Here is a 16,319-nt window from a genome sequence, read left to right on the forward strand (position 1 = left end):
AAATAGGCCATCAGGGGCCAAAATCGTGTAACAGTCACGAAAAGGCCCAGGGAACACAACAAACAGCTCGGGAGGCACCAATGTAAGTTGTGGAAACTTACGGAACTTGCACGAGACTTCTGGTTTGAAAACTAAGTCGAGAAAGGCACTTTTTTCACACTTAAGCTTGAAAATAAGTCATCGGGTGCCAAAATCGTGAAACAATCACGAGAAGGCCCAAAGAACACCTCGAACACCTCGGGAGGGACCAATGTAATTTGTGAAAACATATAGAACTAGCACGGGACTCCCGGTTTGAAAACAATGTCAAAAAATGCACTTTTTCACACTTAAGCCTATAAATAGGTTATCGGGGGCCAAAATCGTGTAGCAGTAACGAGAATCTTCGGGAACACCTCAAACACCTCAAGAGTGACCAATGTAAGTTGTGGAAACTTACAGAACTTCAACGAGACTCCCGGTTTGAAAATTAAGTCAAAAAATCAACTTTTTCCACACTTAATCGTGAAAATAGGCCATCGGGGGCCAAAATATTATAACAATAGCGAGAAGGCCAGAGGAACAACTCAAACACCTCGAGAACGATTAAAGGATTTTTTTGGGACTGTTACAGGATTTTTTTGGCCCCCGATGGCCTATTTTCAAACTTAAGTGTTCAGGAAGTGCATTTTTTTACTTAGTTTTCAAACCGAGAGTCCCATGCGAGTTCCGTAAGTTTCCACAACTCACGTTGGTCCCTCCCTAGGTGTTTGAGGTGTTCCCCGGATCTTCTCCTGACTGTCACAAGATTTTGGACCCCCGGTGGACTATTTTCAAGCTTAGGTGCGAGAAAAGTGCTGTTTCGGACTTAGTTTTCAAATCGGGAGTCCTGTGCTAGTTCCGTAATATTTCACAACTTACATCGGTCCCTCCCGGGGTGTTTGACGTGTTCCTCGGGCCTCGTGACTGTTACACGATTTTGGCCCCCGACGGCTTATTTTCGAGCTTAAGTGTGAAAAAAGTACATATTTTGATTTAGTTCTCAAACCCAGAGTCTCGTGCTAATTTCGTAAGTCTCTGCAACTTAGCTTGGACCCTCCCGAGGTGTTTGGGGCATTTCCCGGTCTTTCTCGTGACTGTTACACGGTTTTGGCCCCCCCGGTGTCCTCTTTCCAAGCTTAAGTGTGGAAAAAGTGTCTCTTTCCAACTTAGTTTTCAAACCGGGAGTCCCCGTGCTAGTTCCGTAAGTTTTCACAACTTGCGTTGGTCACTCCCGAGGTGTTTAAGGTGTTCCCAGCCCTTCTTGCGACTGTTACATGATAGTGGCCCACCGATGGCCTACTTCCAAGCTTAAGTGTTAGAAAAGTGTGTTTTCCGACCTAGTTTTCAAATCGGGAGTCCCGTGCCTGTTCGTTAAGTTTTCACAACTCAAATTGGTCCCTCCTGAGATGTTCGTGGTGTTCCCCGGGCCTTCTCGTGATTGTTACACGATTCCGGCCCGCCAAGGCCTGTTTTCAAGCTTCAATGTGAAAAAAGTACCTTTTCCGTCCTAGTTTTCAAACCGGAAGCCCCGCGCTAGTTCCGTAAGTTTCCAGAACTTACTTTGGTTTCTCTCGAGGTGTTGGAGGTGTTCCACGGGCCTTCTCGGGACTGGTACAGGATTTTTTTGGCGCCCGATGGCCTATTTTCAAACTTAAGTGTTCAGGAAGTACATTTTTTGACTTAGTTTCCAAACCGGGAGTCCTATGCGACTTCCGTAAGTTTCCACAACTCACATTGGTCCCTCCCTAGGTGTTTGAGGTGTACCCTGGATCTTCTTTTGACTGTCACACGATTTTGGCCTCCCGATAGACTATTTTCAGGCTTAGGTGCGAGAAAAGTGTCGTTTCAGACTTAGTTTTCAAACTGGGAGTCCCGTGCTAGTTCCGTAAATTTTCACAACTTACATCGGTCCCTCCCGAGGTGTTTGACATGTTCCCCAGGCCTTTTCGTGACTGTTACACGATTTTGGCCCCTAACGGCTTATTTTCGAGCTTAAGTGTGAAAAAAGTGCATTTTTTGATTTAGTTCTCAAACCCAGAGTCCCGTGCTAGTTCCGTAAGTCTCCGCAACTTACCTTGGACCCTCCCGAGATGTTTTGGGCATATCCCGGTCCTTCTCGTGACTGTTCCCCGGTTTTGGCCCCCCCGGGTGTCCTCTTTCTAGGCTTAAGTGTGGAAAAAGTGTCTCTTTCCAACTTAGTTTTCAGACCGTGAGTCCCCGTGCTAGTTCCGTATATTTTCACAACTCACGTTGGTCACTCCCGAGATTTTTGAGGTGTTCCCGGTCCTTCTTGCGACTGTTCATGATTTTTTTGGGCCCCCGATGGCCTACTTCTAAGCTTAAGTGTTAGAAAATTGTATTTTCCAATCTAGTTTACAAATCGGGAGTAGCATGCGTGTTCTTTAAGTTTTCACAACTGAAATTGGTCCCTCCTAAGATGTTCGAGGTGTTCCCCGGGCCTTATTGTGATTGTTACACGATTTCGGCCCGCCGAGGCCTATTTTCAAGCTTAAGTGTGAAAAAAGTACTTTTTTCGACCTAGTTTTCAAGCGAGAAGTCCCACGCTAGTTCCGTAAGTTTGCACAAGTTGCAATGGTTTCTGCCGTGGTGTTGGAGGTGTTCCACGAGCCTTCTCGGGACTGTTAGAGGATTTTTTGGCCCCCGATGGCCTATTTTCAAACGTAAGTGTTTAGGAAGTGCATTTTTTGACATAGCTTCCAAACCGGGAGTCCCATGCGAGTTCCGTAAGTTTCCACAACTCACGTTGGTCTCTCTCTAGGTGTTTGAGGTGTTCCCTGGATCTTCTTTTGACTGTCACACGATTTTGGCTCGCCGATGGACTATTTTCAAGCATAGGTGCGAGAAAAGTGCCGTTTCTAACCTAGTTTTCAAACCGGGAGTCCCGTGATAGTTCCGTAAGTTTTCACAACTTACATCGGTCCTTCCCGGGGTGTTTGACGTGTTCTTCGGGCCTTCTCGTGACTGTTACACGATTTTGGCCCCCGATAGCTTCTTTTTGAGCTTAAGTGTGAAAAAAGTGCATTTTTTGATTTAGTTCTCAAACCCAGGGTCCCGTGCTAGTTCCGTAAGTCTCCGCAACTTACCTTAAACCCTCCCGAGGTGTTTGGGGCATTTCCCGGTCCTTCTCGTGACTGTTAACCGGTTTTGGCCCCCCTGGTGTCCAATTTCCAAGCTTAAGTGTGGAAAAAGTGTCTCTTTCCAACTTAGTTTTCAAATCAGGAGTCCCTGTGCTAGTTCCGGAAGTTTTCACAACTCGCGTTGGTCACTCCCGAGGTGTTTGAGGTGTTCCGGGCCCTTCTTGCGACTGTTACATGATTTTGGCCCCCCGATGGCCTACTTCCAAACTTAAGTGTTAGAAAAGTGTGTTTTCCGTCCTAGTTTTAAAATCGGGAGTCTCGTGCCTGTTCGTTAAGTTTTCACAACTCAAATTGGTCCCTCCTGAGATGTTCGAAGTGTTTCCCGGGCATTCTCGTGATTGTTAAACGATTTCGGCGCGCCGAGGCCTATTTCCAAGCTTAAGTGTGAAAAAAGTACCTTTTCCGACCTAGTTTTCAAACCGTAAGTCCCACGCTACTTCCGTAAGTTTCCACAACTTACATTGGTTTCTTCCGAGGTGTTGTAGGTGTTCCACGGCCCTTCTCGGGACTGTTACAGGATTTTTTTAGACCCCGATGGCCTATTTTCAAACTTAAGTGTTTAGGAAGTGCATTTTTTAACTTAGCTTCCGAATCGGGAGTCCCATGCGAGTTCCGTAAGTTTTCACAACTCACGTTGGTCCCTCCCTAGGTGTTTGAGGTGTTCCCTGGACCTTCTCTTGACTGTCACACGATTTTGGCCTCCCGATGGACTATTTTCAATCTTAGGTGCGAGAAAAGTGCCGTTTCGGACTTAGTTTTCAAACCGGAAGTCCTGTGCTAGTTCTGTAAGTTTTCACAACTTACATCGGTCCCTCCCGAGGCGTTTGACGTATTCCCTGGGCCTTTTCATGTCTGTTACACGATTTTGGCCCCCGACGGCTTATTTTTGAGCTTAAGTGTGAAAAAAGTGTATTTTTTTATTTAGTTCTCAAACCGAGAGTCTCGTGCTAGTTCCGTAAGTCTCCGCAACTTGCCTTGAACCTTCCCGAGGTGTTTGGGGCATTTCCCGGTCCTTCTCTTGACTGTTACCCGGTTTTGGCCCCCCCAATGTCCTATTTCCAAGCTTAAGTGTGGAAAAAATGTCTCTTTCCAACTTAGTTTTCAAATCGGGAGTCTCCGTGCTAGATCCGTAAGTTTTCACAACTCGCGGTGGTCTCTCCCGAAGTGTTTGAGGTGTTCCCGACCCTTCTTGCGATTGTTACATGATTTTGGCCCCCCGATGGCCTACTTCAAAGCTTAAGTGTTAGAAAAGTGTAATTTCCGATCTAGTTTTCAAATCGGGAGCCCTGTGCCTGTTCATTAAGTTTTCACAACTCAAATTGGTCCCTCCTGAGATGTTCGAGGTGTTTCCTGGGCCTTCTCGTGATTGTTACATGATTTCGGCCCGCCGAGGTTTATTTTCAAGCTTAAGTGTGAAAAAAGTACATTTTCCGATTTAGTTTTCAAATCGGAAGTCCCGAGCTAGTTCCGTAAGTTTCCATAACTTACGCAAGTGTTTCACGGAATTGTTGGAGGTGTTCCACAGGCCTTCTCGGGACTGTTACATGATTTTTTTGGCCCCCGATGGCCTATTTTCAAACTTAAGTGTTTAGGAAGTGCATTTTTTGACTTTGGTTCCAAACCGGGAGTCCCATGCGAGTATTTGGGAGGCTTAGCTTGATTTAGGTTAGAGTTTTCTATTTATTCGGGAGGCTTTTCTAGGAACAAATGAAATTACAATGGGCTTCATTTGATTGAAGGGTTGATATCATGTCTTTAACAAATTAGGAGCAATTGAAATAGGCGCATGCTTCGGATGCGCTTCGTTAATGTCATCTCACCTCAGGGATGGCAATGGATCGGGTTTTGAGTGTGATTTCTTGCTTTTAAACTTAATTAATTTAGTGATACAATTTTATACTTTACTTTACTATAAACCTGACAATTTTGACCTACCTACCGCTATAGTTTACCCTACCATGGCACAAATACAATCGGGCCGAGGAATTTTGCCATCCCTCAGGTGCACCTTACTGCACTTTGTGCCTAAGTGCGTGCCTAAGCACGCTTTTGATGGCATTGGCTTAGATTTTACACACATTCCATAAAACATACGGTGTCAATGATTAAGGATGTGCAGTCTACTACCATGTTGTGTTCTTAGGTATTGTTTTTTTCAACATGTAGGAATTAGTAGTATTTTTTGTCAATTTTGAATAGATTATTCCTGATGCATCTAGAGAAGAGAACCCAAACTTAGATTAGGTTATTGACCATTGACCAAAATAAAATAAAGAGATTAACTTATTGGTAAGTTTTAGCATGTTGCACAAGATTTATAAGAATGTCTAAACATGAGTGATGATAATGAAGTATTTATGTCACGATGGACATAATGCACTTCAAAAAATTTGATAAATATCCTTGAATTTCTGTAAAACATGGGAATAGCTAACGTGGAATATGATTTCAATTTAAAACATTCATGAATAAATAATGCAAATAATATTAATTTTTCTAAATTATTTCCAACATCTCACCAATTTAACCTGCATGGATAGCCTAGTTGTCAAAGGAGTGAACTCTTGGATGAGATATAAACTCAGATGCTTTGGGTTAAGCTCTTGCTGGCATCTAGACCCTGTCTTGGAGAGGTTCTTCATCATCCAAAAGGAAAAAAACCTCGCCAATTTTAAAATTTGGTATTGCTACTCAACATCTTAGGTAGACGTCCTAATTAGATACCTCTTTAAGTTTCAGCTGAAAATTCTTGGAATTACTTTATGGATTTAATGGCAACTACTGAACCTCTTCAAATTACTCGTCTCATTAATTTAGAAATTTCAAATTTGTTTTGGTTTCAGCTCTCGCTTCTTCTCTGTTTCTTTCTCTCAACATCTTCTGCTTCCTTTGTCTCTCTCTTCTCTGCATATTCTTCTCTTTTCTGCATAGCTTAGCTTCGCTTCTTCTTCCTCTTCTTTACTGCTTTCTTCTTTTTCATCTTCCCAGCTGGTTTCTTCTTCCTCTCCTCAGCTGGTTTCTTCTTCCTCTCCTCTGTTGCTTTCTTTTTCTTCTTCTTCACTGATGTTGCTTCTATTCTCTGCTTCTTCTTTGAATCTATTATCTACTTCCCCGCGTCTGCTACTACTCCTACTACTGCCGATCTGTCTGTTCTCTACTGTAGCTGTTGTTTTCTCTTCTCCCTAACTGTTGTTGGATCTTTCCTCTGTCACTGATGTTGCCTTCTCTCTTTCTTCTCTGCTGCTGCCGCTGATGATGATGATGATGAGGATTTCATCCGTGTCCAATTACTTAATTTGTTTACTCTTTGCTTGGTGCCACATATGTGTTTTAATGGAATTCCTGTGAGAAACCAGTTTACTTGTTTGGGAGTTTGGGCTGAATGTAGTAAAGTTCTCCATTTGAGTTATATCACTTGAAATTTTTTCTAACCAAAGTACCAAACTAAGCTAAATCCGAGAGTACATAGGAAGGAGAAACTTCGGAGCAATTTTTTGAAACGTAAACATCTCTTCAAACTCGAGATGGGTTTTCTTCGACAAGAGGGGTTTGATGTACTGTGGTCCCATAGGAAAAGATTGATTGCTGATTATTGGCATTGGATAAGCTTATTGCTGTATGTCTGTTCCTTTGCTTTGATTCTCTGTTTTATGAACGTATCTCGGCAACATCTACATAAACTTGGGATTGTACACAGGGATGTAAAACCAGCAAATATTCTTGTAAACGTCATCACCATTTTCTAATTTGTTTTGTTTAGTTTTGTTTTGTTTCTGATCTTTTTGTGGGTAAGATTTTGTGTTTCCTATTCAAGTGGTTGAATAATATGCTGCTGCCGCCTCTGTTTTTTTATTTGTTGGCAACTTGATGAAAACCTTCGTCCACATCTGGCAGACTTTGGTTTAGCAGAATATAAGAAAGATCTTAAACAAGTTTTTATGGAGAACTGGAGATCATCTGGAAAGCCAACTGGTGGTTTCCATGAAAAGAATATGGTCGGCACGCTCATATATGGCACCTGAAATATTGAGAAAGGAGATACATAATGAAAAGTCAGATGTATATAGTTTCGGTGTGACAATAAAGTAAGAGTTTGACATAAAATTAATGATTTTTCTATGCTCTCTGCCACTTTGAATAATAGCAAATCAAAATGTTGTTTTATCCTTTGTACCTGATGATGTTTTACGAGACGGAGAAGAAGTTTTTTGAAATGCTATATGTTGATGACAAGTTAGTGATTGTAGAACCATGCTTTGATACTGAAATATATAGCCTGCACCTGTGCTTGTGGACTCTAGTAGCTCCAATAGGTTTATTGAGTTTGCTCTACTAATTGTTGGCAGAAATTGCAGTCTTTAGTAGCTAGTACCTTGTTAGTTAACATTCTTGAGAAGTTGATGACAGATCCAATGATACATGTTGGACATTTCTTCATGTTAGATGCATGTCCAAATATGTCAATATTTTTTTAGATCCGGACACATTTTCGACACTCGGGGGACACGTGTGTCCATCACTTAGGAAAGGTGATAGGACTTTGTTAGTTAAATTAGTTATTGGACAAAATATAGTAAACGTTATTAGTGCTTACGCCCTCTAAGTAGGATTAGATGATCAGACTAAGAGAGATGATTAGATGATCAGACTAAGAGATTTTTTGGACCAAATAGATGAGGTATCACAACAACTAGGGAAGTTGGAGAAGATGTGGTTCATACAATTAAGACAGGGTGGCTTAAGTGGAGGAATGCGTAGTCTGCTAAAATTGTCTACACATACCTTGAAATTTCCTTTCTTCAACCTGCTGAGTGCACAAACCACAGACAGCACACATAGACACATACAATTCTCTCTCTCTGTGGTTTGATCAAGTTAAGATATGGCTGACGAAACCCAGAAACCGGCGGCTCCGGAGACTTCGGTGCAAGTAACTGAGGAAGAAATGAAGGCCGAGGAGGCTGCTCCGGAGACCCCCGCTACTGAAGAACCCTCGAAACCCGAAGAAGTCCCTGCCGAGACTTCTGCTCCGGCGGAAGAAGTGGCAGCGCCACCCAAGGAAGTGGTTGTTGCTGTTGCTGAAGTAGTTGAGAAAGTCACCGCCGTCATCAACGACGATGGTGCCCAAACTGTCGAAGCCATCGAAGAAACAATCGTCGTTGATTGTGAGGGTGTTGACCTTTGTCGATATGGAACTCTTTGTATCATGCAGCTTGCTTTTCCAGATGTTGTCTATTTGGTCGATTCTATTCAAGGTGGGAAAGTGCTGATGAATGCCTGTAAGCCTGCTCTTGAATCTAGTTACATTCACCTTCTCATCTTCTCATCTCTCCTCAACAAGCTCTCCGCGGTAGCAGCGGTTTGTCCACAGAGACGACCAGTCCTCTTGGCAGCAATAAGACCAACCTTTTGCCCAGGTGGTGCATCACGGCAAAACAGTGCTGGCATGACTAATATGTTGATGGTTACCACCACCATGGGGATGCTCCACGGGGTGTTTTGCTTTATGGTCCACCTGGTACAGGTAAAACCATGCTTGCTAAGGCTGTTGCTCATCACACGACAGCAGCCTTCATAAGAGTGGTTGGTTCTGTGTTTGTTCAGAAATACTTGGATGAGGGTCCTCGAATGGTTCGTAATGTCTTTCGTCTTGCCAAAGAGAATGCGCCTGCAATTATTTTGATTGATGAGGTAGATGCCATTGCAACTGCTAGATTTGATGCACAAACTGAAGCAAAAAATGCTTGTATGATTATGATAATAGGACAAGTGGGGGTGGCAGCTGGTGATCGATTTGTGTTCGTTTGATCTGATCCAATCCCTCACCCATCCTCTAAGCCGATCTACTTTTTCTTTTATTTATTTACTTTTACTTTTTCTGGTCTTTATCCCATATCCTCCTGTTCCTCACCCTCTATTTTTTTATTCTCTTTGTTCCCACCATGTCTCACCCATACCCCTTTTTATTTTTTTAAACCAATCTTCACCTCTGCACCCACTCATCCAAAACTCTATAATATATTCCACCGCCTGAACATCCTCCCCCCAAAAATATTCTCTGTTTTCTTTATCTATTTTATTTTTTTATTGTTATTATTATTATTAAACAAACCAAAACAAAAACAACAACAACAAAAAAAAAAAAAAACAAAACAAAACAAAACAAACACCTCACACTGATCTCCACTCAAGCACACCCACCATTTTGCCAACTTTCTATTCTTATTATTATTATTATTATACAAAACCAACACAACCCAACACCAACAGTCCACTTTTCACATCTTTATTTTTGCCACCCTTAATTTTTATTTTATTTTCTGTTTTTCCTTTCCATCATCACTTGTTCCAACTTTCCACCCTCACATTTTTTTTTTTTTTTTTTTTTTTATAATATATTATATCCCCCTACCATTTATTAGCTCACCGATTCCCACGCCTTCTGATATTTCAACTCTTTCTTTTATTTCCTTTCCCAAAAAAAAAAAAAAACAAAACAAAACAAAAAGAAAAAAAAGCAGACGAAGAACTGCACGCCAAACTCATTTTATTCATGTCAGGGGCGATCACCATTTTCCACGAAACACAAAAAAACAAAAAAACAAACAAAAAAACAAACAAACAAAAAAAACAACCACACCCACAGCGGGATTTTTCTTATCTACTTTGCTGCTGGTCTCTTCTTCTTGCCTCTGTCCTGTGCGGCCCTTGATGGTGCTGCTTCTGTACTTCCTACTCCACCGAGCACGTTCACTCCCCCATACTCCTCCACTGCAGCATATGGCGGACCTCCAAATCGGAACATCACGGTGGCCTTCCGCTTCAGCTCCTTATTTTCCGCCTTTAGCACACTTATCTCTGCTCGCGCATCCTTATACATGCACTAGAGCAGAGCCAGTTGGGCGTTTAACTGCTGCACCTCATTTGTCCTACTCTGAAGCCGGTGCGACAAGTTTGTGACCGCAGTCATCGTTTCCACACATGACTTCAAAGTATACTGATTGGCCTCAATATCAGTTTGCACCGCCATTTTTTGCTCCACAGACCGCATCGGAAAGTTCAACGGAGCAAAACCAGTGGTGTTCGGTTGGGGTTCACGGGCCACCGCACCAGTTATCTCTCTTGTGGACTCGTTGAGATCGGGAAAGAGGGTGAGCAGACCACGGTAAGAAGAGGCCATTTTCTGGGCAACAGAGTGTTACAGAGTATCTCTCTCAGCAATCGAAGAGTTTTTCAGAGGTTTTTTAGCAGGCTTTGTCTCTGCCTCAGCCTCAGCCTCAGCCTCCAACCTTGGTTTAAATAGCCAGGGCAGATACGCGCATTTCGCGCCACTTGACGCCAGACGACAAAACGGGCGCGCAAGCGAAGGTAGTCACGCGCCTCGCCATCATGTCCGGCACACCTTTTTATGGATTGGGCACGCCTTTTGATGGCACGCCTTTTGACAGATTGGGCACACCTTTTGAGGGTGCGACTTTTACATCGGTCCGACATGACCCCATAAACTGTCCTGACATTTGATTCCGGTTAGCTTTTCCAACGGTCCGACATGACCACATAAAACTGTCCCGACATTGATTCCGGTTAGCATCTCCATCGGTTCGGTGTGACCTCGTCAACTGTCCAGACTTTATCTGCTACAACGGTCTGCCACCACCATACAGTGTCCTCTACAACGTTATGACACCACCATACAGTGTCTTTACCAATGGTCTGACACGACCATACAGTGTCTCCTATCCTCTTTTATTTTTATGTATTAGTCTATTTTTTTGTTTTGTTACTCTCTCCAAACTCAAGTTGGTTAGTTGCTATCCCCCTTGAGTTTGTGGGGGGCTGTTAAAACCTACCATCACCTACTACACCTACCACCACCTACTACACCTACTCCACCCACTTCACCTACTACATCTCCTATATCAGGAGCCCCTCACCATTTGTAATTTATAACATACATCAATCAATAATACATCAATTTTAACAAGTACCCACTAGATTAAAAGGAAGGTTCTATAGAATGACGACTAGAATAGCGATATTGTATGGGATGGAATGTTGGGCAACTAAGAAACAACATATAGATAAGATGAGTGTTGATGAGATTTCGGATGCCAAGGTAGATGTGTGGCAAGACTAGAAAAGACAGAGTTAGGAATGAGTATATTCGTGAGTGGGTAGGAGTTTATACCGATAGAAGATAAGCTGAGAGATAATAGATTAAGATGGTTTGGTCATATTTGTGAAGACTAACAGAGGCAGCAGTGAAAAGATGCAATATAGTAACGGTAGAGGGAAGTGTTAGGGGAAGGGGAAAACCTAAATTGACGTGGGCTAGTATAGTAAATAGAGATATGAATCTCCTTAATTTGACTAACCAAATGGCTTTTGATAGACTCGAGTGGAGAAAAAGGATTCATGTAGCTGACCCTATTTGATGAGACTTAAGGCTTGGCTTGGTTTGGTTTGATTTGGTATTAATTAAAGTATTCATATACATGACATATAATAAATATATAAAACTATTTATTTTGCAGGTGTCCTTCACATGTTGCATCTTGTATTTTTTGAAATTTGTTGTGCTTGCGTGTCCATGTCATGTCTCTATCGTGTCTCTTGTCCATGTCCATACTTCTTAGAGTGTCTAATAATGGATTAAACACTATTTTTTTGGGCTGACTATTTTCATGTCGTACTTGTCAAAAAGCAAATAGAATGATTGGTCATCTTGATCATTCATGAATGCCTTAATTCACTTTATCTAACAAATTTCATTTCGTGGCAATGTAATAACAAGAAGGGTATGCATGTAGCTTATTTCTCTTATCTAGGTAGTGGAGTGGTGGCAATAGTAGTAGTAATGGTAGTCGTAGAGGTGAAGTGGCGACAGTGGAAGTAGTGGTGGTGGTGGAATGGCGTTTGCAGGTGGAATGGCGTTTGCAGTAGTGGTGAAGGTGGTAGAGGAGATGGGTGGTGAGAGAGAGAAATGAGTGAGAGACAGATAGAGAAGAGAGAGAGAGAGAGAGAGAGAGAGAGACAGAGTGATGAGCGAGAGAGAGACAAAGTGGTCGCTAAAAGTGCATTTTCTTGTAGTGGATCGATAAATCGAGAGGGAGCTCAGTAAATAGAGAAGACGGGAGTGCTGTGAGCAACACAAACACAGTGGGAGAGAGAGAGAAAAAGAGAAATAGATAGAGAGTGAGAGACAGAAAAGAGACATAGAGAAAAGAGAGATGGATGAGAGAGACAGAGAAAGATAGAGAGGAGAGATGAGCGAGAGACATAAAGAGAAGAGAGATGAGTAAAGAGAAGAGAGATGAGCGAAAGAGACAGAGAGAAAAGAGAAGAGATAGATGAGTGAGACGCAGAGAGAGAGAGTCAGATAGACAAACGGACAGACAGAGAAGAGTGATGAAGATGAAAAAATGGATGAAAAGATATAGACAGAGAGAGAGAGAGAGAAAGAGCGAAAAGGGATAAACGAGAGAGAGACAGAGAGAGATGAGCGAGATAGCGAGAGAGATAAAGAGAAGAGAGAAAAGAAAGACAGAGAGAGAAGAGAGATAGCGAGAGAGAAGAGAGACAGAGAGAGAAGAGAGAGAAGAAAGATGGACGAGAGACAGACAGACAGACAGAGAAGAGTGATGAGTGAGAGAGAGAGAGAGAGAGAGAGAAGAGAGACAGAGACATAGAGAGAAAGAGACAGACAGAGAAAGAAGAGTGATGAGAGAGAGAGAGATAAAAGAGACAGAGACACAGAGGAAGAGAGAGACAGACAGACAGAGATAAGTGAGAGAGAGAGAAGAGAGACAGAGAGATAGAAAGATGAAAAAATGGGTGAAAAGAGAAATGTTCAAAAGAGTAAGACGACGTTTTTATTTTTTTATTTTTTTTTGTAACAGAAAAATACCGTTGCATTTATTTAAACCATTTTATGACTATATATATATGAAGCCGTCTCAAAGCCACAATATATATATATATATATTTTTTTTTAAAATTTTTTTTGCAACGGTACGTATTACAATCGCAAAAAACTCTTCCGTTTTCTTTTTTTTTTTTTGCGACTGCAGCTGGTACCTTTTTTTTTTTGCGACAGCAATTTCTGTCGTCAGAAATACTCTTTTTTTTGCAACAGCAAGTTATGCCGTCTCAAATAGTCACATTTTTTTAGACAGGAAGTTGTGCCGTCTCCAAAAGTCACATTTTTTGCGACGGCAAGTTGTGCCGTCTCAAAAAGTCACATTTTTTGAGACGGCAAGTAGTGCCGTCGCAAAAAGTCACATTTGTTGCGACGGCAAGTTGTGTCGTCTCAAAAAGTCACATTTTTTGAGACGGCAAGTTGTGTCGTCGCAAAAAGTTCCGTCTCATAAGTCCACTTTTCTTGTAGTGATACCATCTAGTGTTGTCTTGGGGATCCTTCGGTACTTGTGGAAGAAGGGAGACAATGGAGGACACTCACTTTCTTATGCCCCAATGTGCGGTGAGAAGGATATCCATGTGTTTGGAATCTTTGATGGTCATCGAGGTGCGTCATAAATTAAGAGCTACTTATTTTCATCCTATTGGTGTATTTGGTACCAAACTCAAGCAACAGTGGATTTTAATGAGAACTAAAGCTCATGTGGGTGATCACAATATTAATTAATAAACAATTGCTTGGGCATCACTTGAAGTGTTTCTTAATGAAACCAAAATGGCATAATGAGCATTACAAAGCCCAACTATTACAAAATGGAATTATTTTGGAAATTAGTTTTAAGAAATAAATGTTTAAATTCTTGAAGAATTCCTTTTTTTTTTTCTTTTTTTTTATAATTCTTTTTGGTTGTTTCCAAACATAGCCTATGTGTCGTGCATTAGTTGCTCTAGATTACAATAAAAATGGCAAGATCAAATGCAGGTGCAGCAGCTGCTGAGTTTTCTGCTCGAGCTTTACCAGGATTTTTGCAAAGTCTTGGTTCCATAAAAAGGTTTCTTCCATTCTATTATTCTTGTGGGCTCTTTACATTCTATAATCTATATATAAATCTATTTAATAAGAAGTACATATTTTTATTTTGTATTTGATAACAATGCAGTCCGTCCGATGCATTACTAGAAGCATTTGTCAAGACAGATGTTGCATTCAGGAATGAATTGGATTCCCATCGTAAATCTAAGGGAGTTATTCAGAAAGACTGGCATCCTGGTTGCACAGCCATTGTGGCTCTTATAGTCAGAAACAAGCTTTTTGTTGCTAATGCTGGCGATTGCAAGGCAATGCTATGCTGAGCTGGCAGTGCTTATGCTCTAAGTAAGGTGAGATCGGACTTGATTTATCAACTAAATGACTGTGTAGTTGAAACATTCTATTAGAATAAAACATGGACCTTTTTAAACTTATTTTATTAAAAATTGTCTCCTTTGCTTACCCAAATGGGTTAAATTGTTCTCCAACTAATTCAACTTGATGCTGTAGGATCATGTTGCAAGTTGTCCCGAGGAGAGAGAACATATTATCAGTGAAGGGGGACAGGTCAAATGGCAAGTTGACACGTAGAGGGTTGGGCAGGCTGCTCTCCAGGTTTTCTTCTTATCCTTTACTTAACGATATTCTAGAAAAATGTGTAGACTATTGTCTTCTAATATGGTTGTCTATTGTGAGGAAGTATATAATATAAACTTGTTTCGTCAAATTCTTTTTGCACCAAGTGTTAAGACACATGGACCACCACTACAACCCATATCTAGGGATATCTTGAGCATTATGATTACCAAAAATACTTATGATCACTAAAACATGAGAGAAAATATAAAAGGTAAGGAGTTGGTCCTCGCATCCTACTCCAACTTCTGAGCGTAGCGAGGAGGCTCCTTGTGTCTTGCATCGGCTGGTAGTTGTATGGAGGGTTCATCAGTTGTCACCATGAAGAGGAACATTATGCAAGTTGGGCTCAAAGCATTCGATGTGGTTGTTGACGAGGTTGATCACAAGAAGATGTGGGTCGCGAAAAAGGGTAGATCTCTGGAAAGATCCCTGATGTTGGGATTTGAAGTTCCTTTGTTGGCTCAAAAGAAGCTTCTTAATTCCTGAAGAGAGGTCTTTTGGGCAGTCTCAACCTCTCAGAGGGCGCATAGGCTTTTGGAGGTCTAGAGACTGGTGAATAGGAGTGGTTGCTCCTTGAGGTTAGGATTTTTGGGGCAAATCAGTGGCTGGTTGTCACACCCCACCCCAATTTCATATTAGAAATCTAAGGCATGATGGTTAAGGGTTTAAGGCTAGTTAAGATTATTAAGTTAAAATAGTGAGATCTTCTATTGTAAGTTCATATTAGATTATTCACCCAAAAAAAAAAGTTCATATTAGATGTGGACTGATTCAAAAGAGTAGGGTGATTGATGTATGATGTATGTTTTAAAGCCTAATTTAGCGTTCAAGGGTTCAACAACAAAAATGGAAACGAATAACAAAGCAAATGATTTAGATTTCAATAACCAGACTTGCTTCATATTGTGTGTGTTTATAAAAGTAGCACACACTGAACTCTCTTTCCTCCCTACTCAAATCCCATTACATTACACAAAAGAAATAGTACAGGTACAACTTTCAGGTATATACATTACACTTTACAATCAGCTCACAACAGTACAGTAAAAACATAGGGTAAATTACATTAAACCCCCCTTAACTATGACCTATTTTTGAGTTGCCCCCTTAATGTTTTAAAGGCAACACTTACCCCCCTTGAAGTATATGAATTGCAAAAGTCATTAACACTGTTAACAGAAATTATTAAGTTACCCTTTTACCCTTCAATTGTATTGCTACCAGACTACCATTATCTTCTTCAACCACTACCTAATTTCTTCCAAACCCTAATCAAATCAATTCAATCCCAAACCCTTAATTCCACAGTGTCTCCACAATTCCGATTAACAAACACAACAAATTCATTTGACAAAGGGAGTAAAGTCAGCCACTGTGAATCACCACAACAATCCCATATTTTTGCAGGACCTAATGATCAACAAAGGGAGTGAAGTTTGGGGGTGGCAATGGAGATGGGGGTGTTGTTTAAGGGCTTGGGGTTTTGAACTCATTGAAGAGAGAGAGAGAGAGATGAGGGGTTGGCAATGGCTACAACAGCTTACGGCAATGGC

The 16,319-nt window shown here is 41.4% G+C and overlaps 1 protein-coding gene across 1 annotated transcript in view; it reads left to right on the forward strand.

Annotated features, from left to right (window-relative positions):
- Nucleotides 1-16,319, forward strand: part of LOC114311664 (uncharacterized) — a 58,027-nt gene that overhangs the window by 36,952 nt on the left and 4,756 nt on the right. Inside the window, exons 4-6 of the mRNA XM_082873930.1 lie at nt 14,080-14,149; nt 14,258-14,477; nt 14,638-14,742. Coding sequence (XP_082730056.1) covers nt 14,080-14,149; nt 14,258-14,450 — 263 coding nt within the window. The 3' untranslated portion in view covers nt 14,451-14,477; nt 14,638-14,742. The remainder of the gene's footprint in view (nt 1-14,079; nt 14,150-14,257; nt 14,478-14,637; nt 14,743-16,319) is intronic.

The sequence above is a fragment of the Camellia sinensis genome, chromosome 6 (assembly GCF_055761805.1).
Source record: "Camellia sinensis isolate YWXY chromosome 6, ASM5576180v1, whole genome shotgun sequence".
In the NCBI taxonomy this organism is placed as follows: Eukaryota; Viridiplantae; Streptophyta; class Magnoliopsida; order Ericales; family Theaceae; genus Camellia; species Camellia sinensis.